Genomic DNA, 22278 nt, shown 5'->3' with positions numbered 1-22278 from the left:
TTGGTTCTGTCTGTGATCTTAATTTCACTACATATCTCTTTACTCTCTTTGTCACAAAACAAAGGCTAAGGACAAAAGAGCAAGTAGAGAGATTTTTAATTATAATTAAAAGTTGGACCTAGGATTTAAATAATAAATTTAAACTTTTTACATATACTTTTCCTGCAAGTTTCATTCCAACTCAGTGGTACCTTAAAAAGTATACATCAATAACAAGACTCTCTTCTTGCCCAAGGTTTGCTGAGAGAGTCTGAATAAGTATAAATATATTTTTTGTTTGTTTGTTTTAAAAAAAAGCAGCCTTTACTAAATTGCTGTGTAGACTATTTCTCATTTTTCTGCAGAAGAGGCTGTTCTTCTGCTGAAGTACTAAATCAGTGTTCATAATTTTACTTCCAGTAGTATAGTCTACTAATTTGGAGTAGACTGTTATAGTTCTATGTTTGGCTTTGAAGAAAGCCAAATGTATGTTGCTTTGCCATAACATACCTTGTTCAAACTGTTTTACTAGATTAGGCAGTAATATAAGCCTGAAATTAAATATGAGAAGGAAAGCTTTGTTCACTGTCAGCTTTGCCTTTCTCTCCAACTGTGATGAGGTTGGAAGTGTCGTGGTTGCCTAATGTTTTAGTTTTGTGCATTGTTTTCAAAACTTGCTACAAACAGCTAAAACAACTGATGTTAATGCTTTTACTTTTCCAGAATTCCTTTAATGTCTTATGGAGCTGAAGCTGAGACCTTTCTTCTTACTTCTACTACAGTTGCAGGGACAATTCTTCCAACAAATATCAGGCCTTTGGAAAACTTTGGTAAACTTTTTTTTTGTAAGTTTTATTTATAGCTCATGTGGAGTATTGTTAAAATATAAGTGTTGGAAATCAAAGCGGAGTATATAGTTACAGTTAACAGAAAAAAAAAAAAAAAGTTTTGATGCAGTTTGATACTGTTTCAAAACCAGCTGGTTTATTTCTGAAATAAGAATACAGAAGATGAACCAGCCACCCCGAAACTGGCATGACTGTTGTTCATTTTTCTAAATTCAACACCTTCTTTCATGTTATGACTTCTTTTCCTATTGTTCATGGATAAATCTCATTTTGATACATTATGAATGGCTTGACATATTTCAGTGGTATATTGTGCCGTGTGAGGAACAAACTGCTTCCTGAGAGAGGAGTAGTCAGGAAACACTGCAGTGTATGGATCACTTTCAGTATGCCCACAAGGTCCACAGGGCAAAAGCTTGCAAAAGTGCTTGAGCGCCAGGATCTGGCAGGAATTTAGCAGAAGAAAAGACACGGAAGGAATTGCCTTCCTCCAGTTACTTTTAACAGCCTCTCTCTCCATACTCAGCAAGAATGTAGTTTCTCTTCCAACAGGCTGCACAAGTTCAAAGAAGTGACAACAAAGGAGTGCTGTTTTTTAAGGCTAGAGTTAATACCTTCTTTGAACTGGGAATTATACTACTTTCACTTGACTAGTAGGCAAAGAGATAGGAGAGATTTGGGTCTCCTGGCTTACAAAAATTGTGAGGAAGTAAATTTCTGGAAAGAGTTTAGTAGTAGAAGGTTTGTGAAAAAGATGCTTCATTCATTCGTATTCATTCTTGTTAAAATTACTTATTTCACCTCCGCATTTCCCAGTGAAAAATGGATGGGCTGCTTCCTCAGGCCTCTGACATTTGGCAGTGCAATTTAACTCATCCTTAACCATTTTCTGCTTCTAGTAGTAATAAGTATACATGCTAGCTCATGTCTCTTGACTTGCCTTCACCTTTCTACTTCCACAGTCAGGCTTCTTTGTCAATATGCACTAGAAGCATTTAAAAAAAAAAAAAAAAAAAAAAAAAAAAACAAAAAAAACCCCAAAAAACACCCAACCCCAAATCCAGTTTTTTCTGTCATCAGAAAGATGAATATTTAAATAAGTTCCAGATTATTTTTCAACATTAGACTATTTAGAATATGCAAATAATTGCTGTTGATAATATCAGCAACTGATCTGCAAATACTGAAAACATAGTCAACTCCTAAGGTAGAACATGGGACTAAATCCTTTATGCTATTTTTTGGGAGAAGCAGTAGATTTTGAGTTTGGTCTTGTTACGAAAGAAAAGGAAATTCTTTTTTTCAGATATTTTTCTTTTAAAATTTGTATTTAGAACAGAATTTTCTCACTTGTTGTCTTGATTAGAACTTTGATATGTTTTATGTAAGCATTCCACTTCCTCTTTTAAAGGTGTGATTTTTGAAATGTGAAATTATCAAGCTAACAAGACACAGCAAATAAGTTACTTTTATACGTTTCCATATGTTCTTGCTACACCTGAACTAATGTTCAGATGTTAAATGTAATATATTACTACACTGTGGACAAAGTTAAAGGCAGTCATCAATACTGACTCTTAAAACATTGTAGTGTGTTGACGCTAAAGTTTTAAGTCACCTTCAAGTTTGACTTAAAGACTTCCTACTGATAAGGAGCATGCAGGAAGTAAGACACAGACTCTTCAAATTTCCTAGTGAAACTAGGGGATGTTGGATATGAAGATGTCCCTTGAGGATTTTGGTCACATTCTGTTGAGTGAGTGTTCCTTCCCCATTCAGTTTTTTGTATAGCAACTGAGGAAAAGACAAACATGCACAAGAAAATGTAAGGACAAAGAAAACAGGGGACACTGGAATTTTCTGCAAAGGTGGAGAACAGGAGAAAAAATGAAGAAAATACTGAAAATAGCCGCATGCAAAAAAAGAAAAGGCAAACTGGACCTTGTGATTCTTATTAAATTGCGCCTGAAAGATGGTAGCATAAGCTTTTTTTTTTTAACACTCCCCTCATCTCTTGGTCACACCTGAAGTATACAGTTTTGCATCAGAGCAGTAGTTGACAGTTGCTTCCAGAGTTGTGCAAGGAGGCATAAAAATGTCACTGATGGTCATATGACTGTACTGCCTGCATCCTCCCTGTAGCTGCTGCAGGTTTTTTTAGATTCTCTTACCATTAAATAGTCTTTTTACTAATTTGACCTGAAAATGCATTAGTGAATTTACAAATACCATTATGATTTAGGCTGGCATTATGCAGTTCTCTTGCATGATTAAAATATTTTTAAATAAAGATTCAGTGAGCTGAAATGCCTTCTATTTGGTCCAAGTCTGAAGCATGTGAAGCTTATCTGTTAAAATTACACAAGTAGTAAGAAATGCTAAAAAGGGGTTTGTGTTTCACAAGTAGACTTTAAAAGTGCTACAAAAATAACTTGCCTTTTAATTCAGTCAGGATTCCCACATTCCACTTGCATTCTGTTGTGGGTTTGTTGTTTTTTTATTATGGCAAGGTGATTTCTTCCCCCTCAAAGAAAATAATCAGAGATATTAAAAATTTGTAATGACATGTAACATCTGACTTGTTTTCCTGGCTTTTTTAATAGGTTTGAAGATGTAGTTAGTGTGAGACAGTCTCATGTGGCTGAGTAACTGCTGGTTAACCACTGTGAAGTCACTTTCTAACAAAACTATTGGGGAGACTGTTACAGTAGATACCTCAATAGTGCCAATCACCTAAAACTCCCCTGCAAGGTCTTTACCACGCGTGTTGTTATCTTTTAAATATATGGTACCTTCTATACAATTGATACTGTTGGTTTTCAGTATCTCGAGTGGTAATTTGATCAGTGGACATCCAAAACTCAAAACTGCATTTTCTTAATGCAAATTACTGTGTGTTTCCATGGGAGGTCAGAGGAGGTGATTATAGTCCTGTGCTCTGTTCTAGCCTTCTAAGGGCTAGCAAGGTGCTTGTGGAGTTAATTCTCTAAGGTTATCGGATTATATGTTTACATTTAACAGACAGTGGTATGTTTTTCATTCTGCTAACAAAGTACTAAGCGGTAGAAAGAAGCTTTTGTGCTGTTACTTACTTGTCTTATTCCTATCTTATATAATCTGTTTAAGAATACATTAAACAGGTATTTTAGTGCAGTAAAAGCATGGGAAATAATACTATACAGAGAGTTAGAATCAGGTGTTTAAGTGTAGTGTGATAAATTCATTGTAAAATCCATAGCAATTAATCTTTCCTAGCAAGTTTCCACTATTTGTGTATGAAATTGAAGCTGTAAAAAGAATCAATTTAAACACCAAATTGTTGATGCTTTCTGAAACGTACACGAAGTATGAAACGAATCAATGGACATCTCAAGAAATTAATTTAGCTTTGAAGTGAGTATTATATTCAAGTATGTTTACTTAATTATCATTAATCTTTAATTCCTGAGCTGTCCCTCATAAGCTTTTATAGGTATCAAGAGTACAGTCTGTTCCCTTTGCAGCGAATATAACCCTTGGCTTCCCTACAAAGACTTTTGTCAAATTGTGGATAGCATGAAATAAATTAATGCAGTATCAGCACAAGAACTCCTGTGCTGCTGTCTGTGACTTACTGTCATTCTTCTTACAGCTTTGGTTTTTTGATGCACCCTAGGCTGCCCCAAAACTTGCATTCCTTATTCAGTTCGTTAGCTGCTGCAGGTACCCTGGGTGCCTTGCGGCAGAGTTAAGTACAGTTTGCCATGGAGCATGCAGGGTCTGTCTTATGACTGGTGAATGAGTTTGCACTGTCTGAAATTCAATTTTGTAGAGAGGTATGCTGTCATTGCTCCTTCTGATCAGCTGCTTCCCATGGGATCATCCACTGATAGCCATTTAAAAATGTCACTTTCTGTAGTATTGAGCTTTGCTTCTGCAGTATTGAGGCTTCACTGCCAACAGGCCTGCGTTATAGAATGACAGAAACTGCTATATGCTAACAATGTTGTGTGGTTAATTCGTTCCTTTTCTAATGGCTTAAATGCTGACTATCCTTGAACAGCAATATCAATAGCGGTTTCATTGTGAATGCCATTACCGTCCACGTAGTCGGGCCAGCAGTGCTTCTAAAATGTGTGTTTGGATGTCTAACATGTCACTTTGTTAGCTTGATTCTGTTCTTTAAAGTCTGCACTGAAAAAAAAAAAAGCTGTGGCAGTATTTCATACTAAATCTTAAATTGTATTATTTGAGGGTGTCTGTTAAACTGGAGGAGGTCATTATATGTTCTTAACTGTGATGGATAAATGGTTATTATCAAACTTTAATGTATTCTGCTCTTATTAGAATCTTTAGGCAAAGGATATGCTGTTGCATGTACCCAAGAAGGAGAAGAGAAAAAGCAAGCTTCTGGTTCATCTGGCACTAGAGGAACTAGAAGGAAATCAATTAATACTACTCCTAGAAGAAGGTCTGCACGAAACAGCAAAAACGAGGCTCTGGGTCAATCTCGGAGCTCTCCTCGCTCAAGCAGTTCTGCGTGCAGTGCCCCTGATGGCAATAACCCATCCCTAAATAAATCTCCTTCAGAACCAGAGAAGGCTCCTCCAAAACGAAAGTCTAAAAGAATAGTTAAACAACGAACGCCTGTGGCTAAAAAGAAACTGAGAAGTTCTGCACGTTCTGAAAAATCATCCGGTGATTTAGTGGAAGATGATGACGTTGCTGAGTCTGAAGCAGTTCTAACATTAGATAAAGACCAGCAGTCAGATAATGAAAGCAATAACACAAGTCTTCCACAGAAAAATAATGCAGAAGCAGAATCTGCTAATGGATTGGAAAGCTGTAGTGAACATGCAGAAATTGAGGAAACTACAGGAGAATGTGACAAATGTGAAGATACTTCAGGCAACATGGATATAAGTTTTTCTGTCCAAGAACCTCTAGTACTAACTTCAGGGGGTGAAAGTCAGGAATCTGAAGTAAAAGGAGTTACTGAAAAAAATGTTGATATTAAGAATAAGGAGATCTGTGAAAATACTCTGGAACAAATGGAAACAGTAGCTAGTCCCAAAGATGAAGTATGTGACCATGCAGCTTCCGAAAAAGTAGATCAGACATTGTGTAGTCCTCAAAATGAATTGATGGAGAATGTAGAAACTTTGACAAAAATAGATCAACCTGAGGCTAGTCCAGAAAATGAATTGTTGGAATATCCAGAACCTCTAGGAAAAGATCAGCCATTAGAGAGCCCCAGAAGCGAATTGCCTGAGCATCCAGAAGCCATAGAAATAGATGATTCCAAGGCTGAAGAAAAAACAGTAGTAGACTGTGCAAGTGCAAATATTCAAAATTTAAAAAATGTTCAAGATGAAGAACCAGATATATTAATACACAGTATTTCTATGGACAGTACATCAGAACAATCCTTAAAAGAGAATACCATGCCAGAAAGTGAAGAGGGTAGAACTTCAGAGTCACCCCAGGTAAATGCTGAACATAAACATTATGGTGAAGACAACAACGAAATGATACCAATGGATTGTGACTCATTTTGCAGTGACCAGAATGAACCTCAGATTGAGCAGTTACCACCAGTTGAATGTACAGAGCAAGGAGAAGTGAACTCTTTACAGCGTGAGGTGGGAAACTGTACATCAGTTTCAGGACTTTCTGATGAAAAAGATGAACCTATTCCTCAAGAAAGAGAGTGCCAGTCAGAACTCAAGAAAGATAAAAAGACTCGAACTAGAAGGTCTAGATTTCACTCTCCATCAACCACTTGGTCTCCTTCTAGGAGAGAGGGCAGGAAGTCTCAGTCACCGTCCCCTAAAAGGGAGGTGACCAGAGACAGGAGCTCACGATCACCCAAGAAGGAAACTGTCAGGGAGGGAAGGAGATCCTTGTCTCGGTCTCCAAAGAGAGACACACTGAAAGATGAGAAGAAAACACCATCTCGGTCTCCCAAAAGGGAAACTGTCAGGGAAAGCAGGAGATCATCTTCTCGGTCAAGAACTAAGGATTCGTCTCCAAGGCAAAAATCTAGATCTCGAAGCAGTGATAGAGATAGTCAAAGAAGAGATCGTGACAGAGAGAGAAGAACTAGGAGGTGGTCTAGGTCACGGTCACGATCTAGGTCAAGATCACGATCTAGGACAAGAAATAAAGGTTCTTCGTTCTCTAGAAACGAGAGGGACAGTCACTCACCTCGCTGGAAAGAGAGGTGGGCAAATGACAACTGGAGGAGTCCCAGAGGAAATGATCGGTATAGAAGAAGTGATCAAGAAAAACAGAATGAAAGTCTTAAAAAAGAGAAGGACAATACAGAAAAAACCAATGATGATCAGTGTTCTTCAGACAAGCGGAGGAATGATTGTCCAGACTGGGTAATGGAAAGGATAAACTCTGTTCCAGAAGTGAAGAACAGAGAGAGAGATAAACCGCATTGGGAAGATGGCAGGCATGACAATTCAGGACAGTCTTGGAATAAAAACTTTGGTTCGGGTTGGATTCCAAATCGAGGGAGAGGTCAGCGTGGCCGAGGTGGGCGTGGAAGAGGTGGTTTCATGTATGGAGACCAGAGTGAAAATCACTGGCAAAATAGAAAACCTCTCTCAGGGAACTCAAATGGTTCTGGGAATGAAACTTCAAGGTTCCCAGAACATCAGCCATACAAGCGTAAGAATGAACAAGATTATTCTTTCGATACACCTGCTGACAGATCTGGGTGGACGTCTGCATCTAGCTGGGCTGTAAGAAAGACTTTACCTGCTGATGTGCAGAATTATTATTCAAGAAGAGGACGCAATTCATCAAGCCCACAGTCTGGATGGGGAATGAGACAAGAAGAGGAGACACCTGAACAAGGTATTCATAGTTTTGGAAACTTAGCTACGGCTGCAGTGGCAGAGTAAAATCCTAGTTGTATTGACCTATCTCAAGTTGCTTAGTTCTTCCAAATAACTTGGGGTAAATCTATAGTCTTTTTGCAATATGGAGGTTTGTAGGTGTGGAGTCTGGGGATTGCTTGGGTTTTGATGGCTTTTTGGTTTTGCTTGAAGTTAGATGAAATTTAAGGACTATGCATCTGAAGAGTGCTACTTAAGTAAATCAATTTTATTGAAGAGAAAGCAAATCCTCTTCATGGTTACTTTTAGCATCTGCACACCTTTTAAAAAGGGTCATTTTTTTCAAGGAGATTTGCATTTGCTTGTGCAGACCCACACAGAGGATTCTAGAGATGACAAATCATTATGTTGACATTTATCTTGCTCCTTAATAAGCATTTTCCTCTTTATATGCTTAAAAAAATCTAGGGAGGTTTATAAATGCAAAATCAGTACTTTTACTGTGCTCAGCATTAAAATTCCTCTAAAGCCTCAATAGAAGTCTAATATTTTTGAGTATTTCATATCAAAAAGGTAAGTGCCCTGACAGAGAGAAACTTCTTGGTAGAAAGTGAGTTAACCGTGGATGAGATGGATTCTGAATAGCTAAGAAGTCATCCTCAGATTATTAATGCTCTGAAGTAAGACAGATGTAAATTGTGGGTTGGACTAGGCGATCTCGATAGGTCCCTTCCAACCTCAGCAATTCTGTTATCCCGTGATCTTTAAAAACGGTGATTTGGGGTGGAGCATGAGGGTTTAAGTCCCAGTCCCTGTGAATTAGGTGACAGGGTTCCTCAAGGAAGGGATTTTAAGGGAAGGGCATCTGAATTATAACCCATCAGCCCTTTCTCAGAACTAATTTCTTGGCTTTTGGAAGGCTTGCTGCTTGTATCTAGATTCTAACTTTCTGGCTTCTGTTGAAGATAGAATGAGATACCAAAGTAATTATTTTTTTTTAAGAAGTGCCATTCTGAGAGGTTATTTTTACTTCTAGGCTATACCTGTTCTACCATTACAGGTTTTTTGAACAACTCTTTCTGAATATGAACATCTTTGAAATTGGTTGAGGTTGATTTATTATTCAGTGGGGAAAAAAAAAAATAACAGCAGAGTATTTCTGTAGTTACCAGGAATGTACAGTGAGTGTGTGTGAATCAGGCAAAGGAGAGCGAAGAATTGCATATGTGATAACGTATGACTAACCTTCTGCAATTGCAGAAGCTGGCTAAGTTACGTTGTCTTCCCACTCTTTGGTGGAGAGCTACTGTTTCATTGTGATGAAATAACTTATTAGCTGTGCTTTGGGAACAAGTAGAGAAAATAGAAATTCAAAATGCAGGCTTCCATAGTAACCTGAACTTTTTAAACTCAGAAACTAGCATTTGGCTCCATGACGTGTCTGGTGATGAGTGCTGTGTAATGATGTAATGCAGTATCTTTAAAATATGCAGATTATAGAAAGCTTTTTGATACTCCGTACTTCATGAAGAGTTCAGACACCTGGCTCCGCTTTTGCTTTATGAAGTATGGATCTTCTACTTCATATACTGTCTGTTTCTTTCTTTTGATAGATCCAAACCTCAAAGACCAAGGCAACCAGCAGAGTGATGGTTCTCAGTTACCAATAAATATGATGCAGCAACAAATGAATGTAATGCCACAAGTGAATGCACAGCACCAACCTATGAATATCTTTCCGTATCCAGTGGGTGTCCATCCTCCCATGATGAATATGCAACGAAATCCTTTCAACATCCACCCTCCAATGCCCATGCATCTCCCTACTGGAGTGCCTCTCATACAGGTAGCTGCTCCCACAAATTTGTCTCAGGGATTACCTCCGCCTCCACCTCCACCCCCACCATCTCAACAAGTCAACTACATTGCCTCACAGCAAGATGGAAAACAATTGCAGGTATGCTTTATCAGAAGCCATAGCAAGAGCAGTATCAAAGTCGTATCAGTTAAGCGTTTCTTATATTGAATACCATAGTATTGATAAATTTATACTTGCAGTTTCTTTCTCTCTTGCCTGTCGTCTTCCACCCCACATCAAATTTTCAAGTGGAAGTATCCATGAGGATGTGGGTTGGTTTGGGGCTATAGCTTGCAAATAATAATACACGACACCATCACTGGGGTTTTGTGGTAACAAGGTGTTCCAGCTGGTAATGGAACACTGAAAAACTTCATCAATGTTGTCCATTAACTTTTTCTTCTCAGAAGTCTCCCGTTTCCAAAACTAAGTTTTTGCCTTAAAAACCTGATTTTTAAGCTTTAGGAAATGGTTGAATCCTCTTTCAGCAGCGTGTAGGAAGTGACCTAAACCTCTTTATTGCAGTTCTCATCCCGTGGGGTGTATCGGCAGAGGAAATTTATCAAGTACTGCATGGCACCCATTTGTTCCACACTTCCATTCTCCAGCTGTCACTATCTCAGCAGCTTCCCCCCACATACATGTTCTCTATTCTGTTCAATCTTTTGAGCCTTTTTGTTAATAATTTCCAAGCTTTCTTGGTACGTTTTACTTCCCCCTTCTTGCCTGATTCTCCTGGTTCTGCATGCCCTGTTTGAGACCTAACTCTCACTTCATTTCTCCAGTTTCAAAAAGACTCTGGCGTGCTTGGAGCAGGTCAGACCATCTTTTTGTGCCTTTCAAGAGATCTTAAAGCAACCTTTGTGTGTGTGAGCTCCTCCTGTAGCCAGCTGTTTATATTAAGAGCTGTTATATCAGGGAAAGGAATATGAACAACTTCCAGGAGAATGCATGGCACTGCAAGGAGATGTAACACTGCATCTGTGATGTGTAAAAGGCTCTATGGGGTTTGACTGAGGTTTGTGGTTTTTTTCTGTTGCAGGCTGCCTTCTCTAACCTAAAATGATTTCCCCTGCATTCCAGGTTGAAAAAGTGGTGTTCTAGAACAATGATTTCTAACCCTCTGTTTTCATGCATCACCTTTTAAAGATTTGAAGCAAACCAAAAAATGGCCTACATTTTTTTTTTTTTTCACTTTCAGCTGCCATTACCTATTCATAGTCATTAACTTAGAACAAAAGGAGTTAAGTACTGTGGGAAATACTGAGTGCGGTTACAGGCCATATGAAATAATTTAATACTCTGTAAGGTAAAACAGTTAGGTACTATTGGAACTAAAAGGCTGGTAGATTGCTTGTTGATTTGACTAATGCGTGCTGTCTGTCATTAAAATATTTTCACAATTGGAAATTGAGTAGGTTTAACCTCTAAAAATGTAAGAAGTCGGAACCTATGCTACAAAACTCTGTGAAATACAGTATCTAGTGCAGCAGTAAATATGTTTCTCTAAAGATACTGTGTATTGCTCCAAACTACAGTTATTTGTTAGTAAAGCCCCTGTTAATTTGTTGCTCTTACCTGCTTTAGTGGAATGGTCCATGAACCTGAATGCTCTTGGGAGCTGCTGCTCTTGCTTTGAGCGTTTGTTGAACAAGTCCTTGGAGGTAGCACGACAGAAGTCACTGTATAGTGACTTCTATACGGTGACTTCTATACAGGACTCCACCTGCCCTTCCTGTTGACAGGAAAATTAGAGAGTGTGCTGGCGAGTGTTAGCACGCTGGTTATAACAGCTCAGTATCTGTGTCCTTTCCAAGGAGCTCAGATTCCTGTTTCATTATTTTCCGTCTGGGTAAATGCAAATGTGAAAAAAATAATGGTGATTACCTGCAAAAAAAGTAGCATTTAAGTAGCCTGCCAGAATTATGTTGGGAGGATGCGTTCTGGGCTTTTGCTATAAAAAATGACTTCTATCTGAGGTCTGAGAGCTACTTAATTTCTCAGTTCCAAAGTATCAGCAGTGTCCGTGGTCTTTTGGTTGATGTTTGGAAGTGTAGAGAAAATGGCTTTTCCTGAGGAACAGATCACAGTGCTTCAACCAGCATTTCACCTCTAGCCTCAAGTAGACTTGTAGGTGTGTTTTACATTTGAAATGCATTCACAAGTTCAAGATGATAACGAACATGAAAAGAAATGTTTCCAAAGCAGCATCATTACAATGCAGGAATGCAAGCGTGGTTTAAGATGACTTTTTATATGTATGTTTAGGTGCTAATTTGTGGGAAAAAAAAGAAAAAAAAGTTAATCTGATGTACCAAACAGAGCTTCCTGTGCTCTCCTGGGACAAATAGAGAGGTTCTGCAGCCAAAAGCTTCCTTCCCCTTGTGCTAATGCGCTCTGTGCCTGTTTGCAGGGTACTTTGCTTTATCACTGGGATCGGAGCCGGAATCTAGCAACCACAGCAGTGATGCGGAGGATACCTTACTTTTCAAGCTTTGTGGGGTTTTTTTCCTTTAAGTAGATTTGATATATTGTGGATATCTTCCATAATAATGGGATAGTGTGGAAATTAGCTAATGAACCAAAGCATGTAGTATTGATGCTCTTTCTATAGCTGCTGAGACTTCTAGAAGGGCATGTTGTCATGCTGAAGGATAATGTATTAACTGCTGATAACTTTTTAAAACAGGGTATTCCAAATGCTGCTCATGTAAGTAATAACATGAGCGCTCCAGTCTTGCCTGCTCCAACAGCAGTCCTGGGAAACGTGGGAACAGTTCAGGGACCAAGTTCGGGTAATGCAACGTCATCAAGTCACATCAAAAGCTCTAACACAGCTGTAAAATTGGGAGAAAACAAAGCAAGCGTAACAGTGGAAGCCAGCGCAGATAGCTCAAAGAAGGACCAGGCAAGTTCAAAGTTCAGAGTGTGTGTGTGTATACAATATATAAAAACTCATATATATGTATATCTATAAAATACATAAAATTTTGACATACTAAAAAATAGTAAACTATAACAATACCCCTTCTGTGTAATATACTTAATACCATCATGTACGTGATACTTTCACGGTGGCTCTAGGACATAAACTAGCAAGTTGACTCTTTAATGTCGTCTTCTTTAAAGGAGCACTGTTACGAATATTAAATTGCTGTGGGACAACATTCTGTTCTTAGTAAAACACAGGCAGCTCGCATGAGAGCTGAGATGTGAATGAGGGCAGCATGGTCTTCTAGTCTTCTGTAGTAACTTTGTGAAGTTTTAATTTGTGATTGATAAAACGATAAGTATGCAGGCACTGAAAAATAATACTCAAGTTTGTTTTTTCATTAGAAATTGTTAATTCAAGAAAAAGCGGCACAAGAGGTCAAACTAGCTATTAAGCCTTTCTACCAAAATAAAGACATCACTAAGGAAGAATATAAAGAAATTGTGCGGAAAGCTGTAGATAAAGTAAGTTGATCTATTCATCTGCAATGCATACATTTCAGTTGAGGTACGGTTTGGGATGGATTTCCTAAATTTTGTGGGAAGAACCGGTAGCTGCTGGGAGGGGGAACAGGAAAAGCAAAAATACCTTGGTCTTTCTCCTCGAGAGCTTTTTCAGCTCCTCAGAACGCAACTCATTTATTGTGTGAAAGAGGTGAATGGGAATTCAGAAGTATTTGGGAAGCAATTGGGAAGCATTAGGAGTTTCCAAAGTTGTTCTGCCTGAGATGGAGAAACCTGGGGTGTTGGGAGGATAAATGAATACTGTGAAATAGCAGCACATCAACAGAAGTGTTTCAAACATTTTTTTTCTTTAAAACTGTTGTAGGTTTGTCATAGCAAGAGCGGAGAAGTTAATTCTGCAAAAGTGGCAAATCTAGTGAAAGCATATGTAGACAAATATAAACATTCACGGAAGAAAAATCTTGAAGAAGCAGTCTCCTGTGAAAGGAAATAGAACATGTTTTCAGTTTTTAATTTTATTCTATCTGCAAAGTGCAATTTCAATATAAACCGTTAACTGAAAATTGTACATGACTGATTTGAATCTGGTTTTGATAAAATTATTTTTCAATGTAGTATATAATGTTTTGTTCTAAAGAAATATAGATCTACAGGGCAACTTCTTTATTCCTTTTTAAAAACAGATGTCTAAAAAAAATAAAGGTGTAAAGAAGAATCATTAGGAATGTACGATTGTGTGGATACTTAGATGTACAGCATTTTGAATTGAATAAGAGTGCATTAAACTAGAAACTTCTGTCTGGGTACATTGGTTTTGGAACAGGTATGTACAGTACATGTAATCGGTCAGATTAAAGTAAAAATTTTTCTTTTGATTTCTCCCTAATTATAGCAAAGATAAAATAATGTATTGCCTTGACAAATATTTCTAGCGTTAACTGGACAGGCTGAATGCAGGGGTCACAATGTGTATATATATAAAAAAAAAGCACATGGAGTTGTCTGAACAGAAGAACTGTTTAGATTTTAAAAAGAAAAATCATAAACAGTAAAATGCAGTGCCCAAAACCATGGGCGCTGCACGTCTGTTGTAACACCAAATAAAAATTATGCTGCTTGGTTTTGTTTGTGATGTTTTTCAATTTGTTTCAAGATAGTGGGATGAACTTGACTAATTTTTATGTGCTGAAAGCCCTCGCTCACCACACACTGACCACCTCAGTTCATGTCTAACCCTGCCCTTAGCTAGTAGGGAATTAGTAGGCTAGAGCTGGATGTTCAGAAACATAAACCAGTTTCTTCTTCAAGTAAAATTAAGGAAGCTGGCATTTGTTACTCGGCTCCCAGTTGCTCAGAGACTGCCTGCTGCGCCAGTCTTAACTGCCTAATACTTTTCTTCGTTAACTGGGGACCGTAGCACGCGTCACCAGACTGGTATCGTTGAATGTGCGCAACCTGTAGTCACCCGCAGGGACTTTTCTACTACCCCGAGCGCTTCTGTCTAGGGAGGGCGGCAGGGCTACCACAAGCGTTTTAAAAGCAGATGTGGGGTCATTGAAGGTGCTAGGGCAATGCTTAAAACCACTTTTACTGAGGTGTAGCAGCAGCAGGGAGGGTTGCTGGAACACCGTCATCGCTGTGTGCTCCTTACGGAAAGAACAGCTTGGGATCCTTCTGGATTGGAGTGGAGAAGGAGCCTTACTTACTCCGAGACAGAAATCTCTGTTCCCTTAGACAGCGCTGTTGAAATTCCAGCACTCCCACACGGTAACAACCTTCGGTGTTGGCTCGGCCTGGCTTCTGCTCCAGCCCGAGGTCTCCTGGCCCAAAAACATGACTATAAACCATTTTGATAGAAAGTATCAATCGAGTTTTCTGAGAAATGATCTCTTAGTAGCCAGTAGTTCCCACAGTGACTGTTCTTGGCAGAAAACGCAGTCTTACCCGTAACTAACTTTTGCAGAAGCCTGAGGATGAAATAAGGGATATACAGCCCTGTACACACACGTAATTATAGAGAGAGATATATACATGTAAAAAATGTGATTTTTGTCGCAACAGTTGCTCACTCGGTTTTAACTATAGCTTTCTACAGACTTAATGAAGCATTTGACTGTCTATATTTATTTTTGTGTGCCTAAATAAAAATACTATGTAAATTAGAAACAGATATAATACATTTTTCTACAGTCAAGCCAGGTTTTAGATTTTTCAAAATACTCAGTTTTACACTGTGGTAGCAATTTGTATGATCTCTTGAACTATTTTAAGCTAAAATTGGTTAGCACTTTTTGAAAAATGTTGTAGCAAATTGCTATGTCTATCCTGGGTTATCACGCCATGCGTACTTATTTTTATTACATTTTCCTTCTCTGAATTTTTGGATTTTAATGACTTTTTATATCTTTTTACTCTATACAGTTGAGCCTTGCTATAAAGCTCCTTTCAGGAGCCAGATAAATGTTTTGTGGGGTTTTTTTCCCTTTTAGAGCAGAGGTGGAAATTGGGTGGGAAGGAACACTGGAGGATTTAAACTGGGTGAGGGGAGGGGCTCATTAATTTCTTGTTTTGCAGCTCCTGGCTGGAAGATAAGCTGTCACTTGCTGCCGCGTTGTTGGGGCAGTGACTATAGTGATGCTCCACTGTATTTCAAAACGTAATGAAGAATATCAGCTAGAGTAGCATGTGATCAGTAACTTTATTTTTTACTGAACAGAACTTAACAGAAAATACACAGTTCGTTACAATTTCTATGTTGAATTAAAAAAAAAATGCATTGCCTTAATACATAAACTCTCCTCCTATTTTTTCCAAAAAGCGGTAAGGTCTCTGTTGGTGCAGCTGCCCGAGAAGGCGTGTACTTTAACCTTGTAGTCATGTTTTTGTTAAAATAGTATAAAAGCTGTGTTTCTATTTATTGCAACTCCTTGTACTGGAAGTCTCAACATGCACTAGCACTGAAGGCAGAGTGCTGGGGATGCTGAGCCCCCTCACTGCCTCTAGGGTACCGGTAATTCATTCTAGTCAAATTGCCTTGAGGAAAACAAGTACAAAACTGTATACCTTCTGTGAACTTATGCAAATCAAAAGGGTTTTCCTTGCACTCCTTCCACTGTCTCACTGTGCATGCTGCTTGAATGTCTCATCCTAAAGATGTATCTTAACGAGCACAGTGGCTGTCCAAAGTCCACAATATGGTGTTTGTAGCATAAGGCTGGAGTGCTGTCTACTGAAAAAATACTCTAAAAACTAGTTTTGTGTAGTGCTTAACAGTTTCTAATAAATTCTTTTCACTAAGCTGGCAGTAGTCCGTGTTTGGTCTTAAATGATTCTGGCTCAAGTGGTTTAATTCAGAAAGCAATGTAATTGCTATTACTTCTGCACATGTGCATATTTAATCTTGTTCTATGTGGTCTGGGCTTCCCCTCCTTTACATTTTCATTTTCTTTTCAGTTAGTCTGTCTTCACCCTGCCTTGCCTCTCTGCAGACGCTCCAACCTGAGGAAAAAAAACCAACTGCATGTGGCAGAATGTCCCTTTCCAGCGAGTGCTGCGGTGGGGACGCTGCGTACTGGGTCTTGCACAATGCGCCGGGGCTCGGCTGCTGCATGGACCAGACCCGGGCAGGACTCAAACCAACTAGGCTGTGTCCTGCACACCAGAAGTGCTGATCCAAAGAGTGGGCTTCGCTGAAATAGCCCGCTGGGAGTTTAGCACACGATAGCCTACCTTTTGCTTGGGAGCTATATTCCAAGCATCACTTTACTTCCTAGGATTAACCCCACCGTGCTTTGCTGAGGAACCTCCATAGGTAATGCAGACACAGCTGTGTGAGAGCCTGCTCTGTGAAATTCAAAGGTGCTTTGTTAGATTGGGGTTGGTCGTTAACAGCCCTGGTGGGAAAGGCTGGTCTTGGCTAGACGCTGCTCCTGTAGTATCTTGGTTCTGGGCTTAATGAAGGTGCCCTAATAGAGGGGCCCGGGGGCTTCAGGAAGAGCACACCACTTGTTGAGGAGCAAGGCTAGAAATGACAGTCAGGACTCGAGGGGCTTGGTGAGGATGGTGACGGGGAAGAGGGAAGCTCAGAGGTGTCGGTTCCTCGAGGCCAAGTTTTGAGAAGGAAGAGCAGCAGCGCTCGGAGCCGTGTCCTGCAGCTGTAATCGCCTCGTGAAGCGGGGCTAGGGAGACTAAGCCAGGGAGTGTTTTGTCATGATGAGTAACGTTACCTCAAGTAGATGGAAATACAGTTAAGATCGCTGCATTGGAGGCTGAGGGAAGACATGCTGAAAGACATTATTTCCAAGAAAAGAGAGTCTTGAAAGTAATTTAAACCAACTGACTGCAGTTAATTAAAAATTTCTTGCCTAAGTTGTAAGCCAGCCTTATTACCACATGCCTGCTTGGGGGCACAGACCTTTTCAAGCATCCTAACAGCAAAAAAAAAAAATTAAAAAAATCACCACTTCATCTACAGTTGCAAAGAGCTTTTCAGTACAGCTGGTTGACTATGTCCACCACTCCCCCCCCCCCCCCCAGCCTTTACCTGCAGATTGCTGCATGCTGCGCGCACTGCGCACACTGCCATCACAGAAGTTGATTTGGGTGCGTGCCGAGATCTTGATCTGGATCCTGCAAGTGCATGCAGTCAAGCTTAAGCAGGTGAGGAGTTTCATGCATTTAAAAATCAAATGACTGACTTCTTATGCATCAGGAGAACCATCTGCCTGGTCTCCTCAAAGGGCAATGACTGCACCGAGCAAACGGGTGGGAGGCAGGATACCGCGTTTTTGGGGCTGAGCAGTGTCAGCACCACCAGGACAGAAACATTTCGGGCCCAGAACATGCAAAGAGGAGAGGCACGTGGGGACAAACGGCAGGGGCAGAAGTAGCTCATTAGTCAGGACTTCTGATTTTTGCGGAGCGAGTGCCATTGCAGTCTGGTTTATGCAGCTAAAGTCTGTCTGGAAAGGCCTTGAAATCTTTACTCAGTTTTGCTATAGAGATCACTGTGCTAGAGTCTCCTGCCAACAAAAGGGTTTGGGTTTTTTTCGCAGAAGCCTCATCTCAGGCATCGTGACCCATCGGTGTGTAAAACAAGTATGTTGATTCCAAAGGTGAACTTGCACCTTTTGAATCACAGTGATGAAACTACTCTGGCAAAGATTTTGATGATTATTAAATAGTGCAATATTCACATTAGTCAATAGTTTATAAAAAAGTAGAGACAAGAGTAAGGACAACCAACTGAAATTGGCTATTAAAGAGTACTTATTAGATGCAGCAGCTTTCAAAATAATGAATGAAGCATCTATGAAGTTTGTTTTGGTTTTTTTAAATCACTAACCTAGAGATTAAAAAAAAATAAAAGCGCAGTTAACTACTTGCCTAGAAGGAGATGACTCTGTGAGAAGGCAGAGGCTGGGCTATGGCACTTGACTCTATTTTCCAGCATAACTCACTCACAGCTCCCAGAGACCCACACACCAACAGTAAACTTTCAGTCTGCTCTTCATTTTCAAAGACTGTGCAATAAATACAGGGGCTTACAGCAATGCAGTAGCTGCTCATTATCCACAGCGAACAATCAAACCCAGAGTGGAATCCAACACAGAGAAAAAGTACTGCAGGAGCCAAACCTAAGGAATTTTGGCAGCAGGTTGTCACATAATTAGTCCTAAAGTGTTGCGGAAATTAGGCCTACAACCACTGAATTTTTTATGATGAGCATCAATCAAAAAGAGCCAGGGATTCCTAGATGCTTCGGTGCAATAGCAGGTGGGATTAAAGAAAATAACAACTCTTGGAAGTCAGCACTTACCTATAAATTCCAGGGTCTGTTGCAGAAATTCGGGGCTCCAAAGGACCAGGAAAGTAGCTTGCACGTGGTGGGCAGAGTCTCCTCTTAACACAGGACAGGAACATTGCTGCTTTTTTTGATCTCAGGTTACAGAGGGGCATCCGTCGTGCAGGTATTTACGGTGCAGACGTTTATCAGGAGTGCTAATGGCCGAAGCATGGCCAGTGAGTCGCCCTGCCCAAAGCCGGGAGCGCGGAGGGTCTCCTCCTGCGGGCAGCGGGAGGACCAGGGACCCCCGGTGCTGCCTCCGCAGGGACACACGTGCGCCCAAAAGGAAACCTGTCCTTAGGGAGCACCTAGGAGAAAAGGCCGTTGCACACTCAGCTTGCTCAGTCATTCTTTACCCCTGCACGGTACCTGGTAGTTAAACGACCGTATCAGACTGATAAACTCTAAAATATTCCCCCTGAAAACACAATGACGTATCTGGGAGGCACAAAACGCGCCTCTGATTTGGTTGTCTTCGACTAATGCAAAATACACTACAGAGCTGCGGCTCCCTGTGCAAAGCACGTGGCTTCGCTCCATAACCTCAGCATCCCCAAAACACAAGGGATTAAATAAGCAGCTCGGGGGGGGGTGGGAGACCCTCCTCACCAGGGGATTCAACCCCCACCTCCCTCTCCGTGACACAGCCACATCATCAAGCCAAAGAGGGCACAAGGAGATGGACTTCCATGGCCTTGCATCAAGCCCCGAGCTCCAGCCTGGCGTCCCAGGGCAGTTCCTAGGGGGGAATTCAATGAACATTTAAATTTACAGAGTTCTAATAAACACACCGCGATACTTGGTACTGGGGTCAATACAAAACACAGCCACACAGCGCGGGCACCTCGTGTTACACGGGTTGTGGCAAGCGGATTAAATTTCTGATGCACTGTGGGTTTTACTACGGAGTCAGCCGTAGGTCAGTTGGCCAAGACTTCACCGAGGTTTATGACAGAAGAAAGATTCGACGTTGCGACCCTTCCAAACCCTGCGGACCGCAGGTGACGCAGGTAGGACAGCCCCGCCGGCACGCTGCGGTGCCCAGGGCAGCCACAGAGCTCTGGGGTTGTGAAGGGAGCACAGGGAGACGCACCCAGAACAGCACCCACCCCATTTCTTCATTACCCCGATGACATCTTAGTGGAATGATGTAATCAGATTAACTTCTGTAATGGTGCCGGTCCCTGGTTCTAGGCTCTTATTCCAAAGGAATAGAGCAAGCAGTACCGGCCCTTCTTCGTCCCTTACTACCCCTTCACCAGAGATTGAAAAAGCGACTGCGCTCCAGCCAACCTCCCCAGGGCCCTGGGCCAGCGAGGAGACCACCCAGAGCAGCAGCAGAACCGGGGGGAGGGCACAACCCCCTGTCCTGGAGGACGTGTTTCATGCTTCGTCATTCACCACGTAACTCCATCCTAAATATAAACACAGAGAGCCCTGCCCAAAGATAAAGAACAAGCAGGTATCTGGGTAAAAGAAAAATTTCCTCTCGGCCAGGACAAGTTACCTGTGAACACGCCGATTTAAAATCCCCAAACAACAAAACCAGCAGATCCTCTCGAAATGCCGTTTGCAGCAAATCCACCTAAAAGGTAGTCAAAGGCTACCTTAAAACAGCTGTCCAAAAGCCACCCAACGCAACAGCAGAAGATAGACCTCACCACGATTCACCTTTATGAGATTTTTGTTACTCTAATATCGCATTTCTTTTCACCTACGGTAAAAAGCAACCAGCTTTTTTAAAGGTATCGGCCCAGATTACTCTGGTTATCTTACCACAGACAGGGAGGAGCCAAGACACAAACGGCGACGACGCCATGAGAAACGGCAAGTTGTGCTACAACCACGTGAAAACCAGCAGGCTACTAAACCCAACCGAAGACGGTTTTGAAGTTGCAGTCATTTAAGAACATATTGCCATTTTGCCACAAACAAACTGCGGATAACCATACTCGTTATAATCAGCCTTGAATTCTCCACCACTTGAAAACGAGTCCCGAATTCGAACCACTCCACGTGAAATCCCCCTCACCCAACGGATCCAGCTACACACAGTTCACCCACCCTCTGCCACGCAGGACGCCGAGCAACCTTTCGGCTCGGCGACCTTCATCTCGCTGCCCACGCCAGGCTCCGCAGTCTGCGCACGCACCACCGCGCCCAGCGAGCGAAAGGACATCAGCCACAAAGCTCTCTGCAGCCGCCCATGCGAGGAACGACCGACAGCCTAATAACTACCTGGTAGAAAAGGCAGAGGAGGGAGAAAGAGCACGACTAGACGATTACGGGCATCCCTAGCTGTTGCACGTCACCGTATCACAACGAACTGCTGTCCCACGAGGCAGGGCAGTACTGCGATCTCCGTGTTACAGCAGACGAGACGGTTCCACGTGCTGTGACTTGCTGCAAGCCACGAAGGAGATCTTTGGCAGTGACGTGGATTGAATTCAAACCTCGCTACGTGCTCCGGTGCCTTCTCCCTCCAGGCTACGCCCTTCGAAGCTGGAGAGTGAAACTAAAAAAGAAAAAACTGAAACCAAAATATTTTTAGTAGTAATAAAATTATCCGAATCTAGGATGTGCTGTGCCCCGAGCTGTAGGTAGGCGGGCAGTAATTAACACTGATGGCTGTGCACTTCAGCCCTGCCATCACACGCCACAGAAGAAACACGGGGAACTGCATCATCAAGCAAAGCCTAGCGTAAATTAATGGGGAAAAGAGCTGATTAAAGGTGAACAATCATAACGCTTTTTCTTCTTCCCGGCAAGTCTGTTGCAATAGTTCTCAGCGGAGGTTAGACCACACGCCAACAAAGTGCTCTGCTACCGTGCTGATAACTTAACCACCTCTAGAGCAGACCCGTGATTGAGGAGCAACATTTACTTTGGCAAGAGATGCTTTTAGCATCCTTACTATACTGAGAAACACTTCAAAGAACAACTATAACTGTAGAGGCAAGAGATTTCCTCGTTTTAAAAATACACCTAAGCTGGAATTAGCGTAACATAGTTTTGTTATTTTTTGCCCAAGAATTTTGTACTCTTCTTCAAGAAGATGCTGTGGAGCCAAGCCAAAACAGAGATTCTTTACGACTGTGCTCCTGAGATGACGCTCACTGGAGACCACAGGACATCTTCCATCGGTTGTAATGAGCAGTGGTGTCACTGAAGTATCTTACAATGAAGAAAAACACGCCTAATAGAAATTACGCATTTACCTGCTCCAAAAATACCTGTCATGGTAGCATGCTGTGTATCATACGTAATATGAAACACACATTGCCACTTGCTCTCCCACTCAATGAACTTTCAAAAATTGGATTTGTCACAAACAACTTGGAGCTGTGAGGAGTTAAGTGACAGCCAAGTCTGCATCAAATTCCCACATAGCCCTATTATACTAAGAAGAGCGAAAATACAGAGGAGACAGAGCTGGCAATCGCACCGCAACACGTACGGTTACAT

At 41.2% G+C, this 22278-nt stretch overlaps 1 protein-coding gene across 2 annotated transcripts in view; it reads left to right on the top strand.

The window, feature by feature from the left end:
* The window catches only part of SCAF11 (SR-related CTD associated factor 11), a 48791-nt gene extending 34704 nt beyond the window's left edge, over positions 1-14087 (top strand). For both annotated transcript variants that reach the window (XM_049813627.1, XM_049813625.1), the window contains exons 10-15: positions 703-809; positions 5154-7673; positions 9268-9611; positions 12202-12420; positions 12849-12968; positions 13333-14087. In XM_049813627.1, the coding sequence (XP_049669584.1) occupies positions 703-809; positions 5154-7673; positions 9268-9611; positions 12202-12420; positions 12849-12968; positions 13333-13461 (3439 nt within the window). In that variant the 3' untranslated portion in view covers positions 13462-14087. The remainder of the gene's footprint in view (positions 1-702; positions 810-5153; positions 7674-9267; positions 9612-12201; positions 12421-12848; positions 12969-13332) is intronic.
* Positions 14088-22278: the final 8191 nt, after the last annotated feature.

Source organism: Accipiter gentilis, chromosome 11, assembly GCF_929443795.1.
Source record: "Accipiter gentilis chromosome 11, bAccGen1.1, whole genome shotgun sequence".
NCBI lineage: Eukaryota > Metazoa > Chordata > Aves > Accipitriformes > Accipitridae > Astur > Astur gentilis.
Note: the sequence above shows the minus strand (reverse complement) of the source record. Positions and strands in the feature narration are given on the sequence as shown.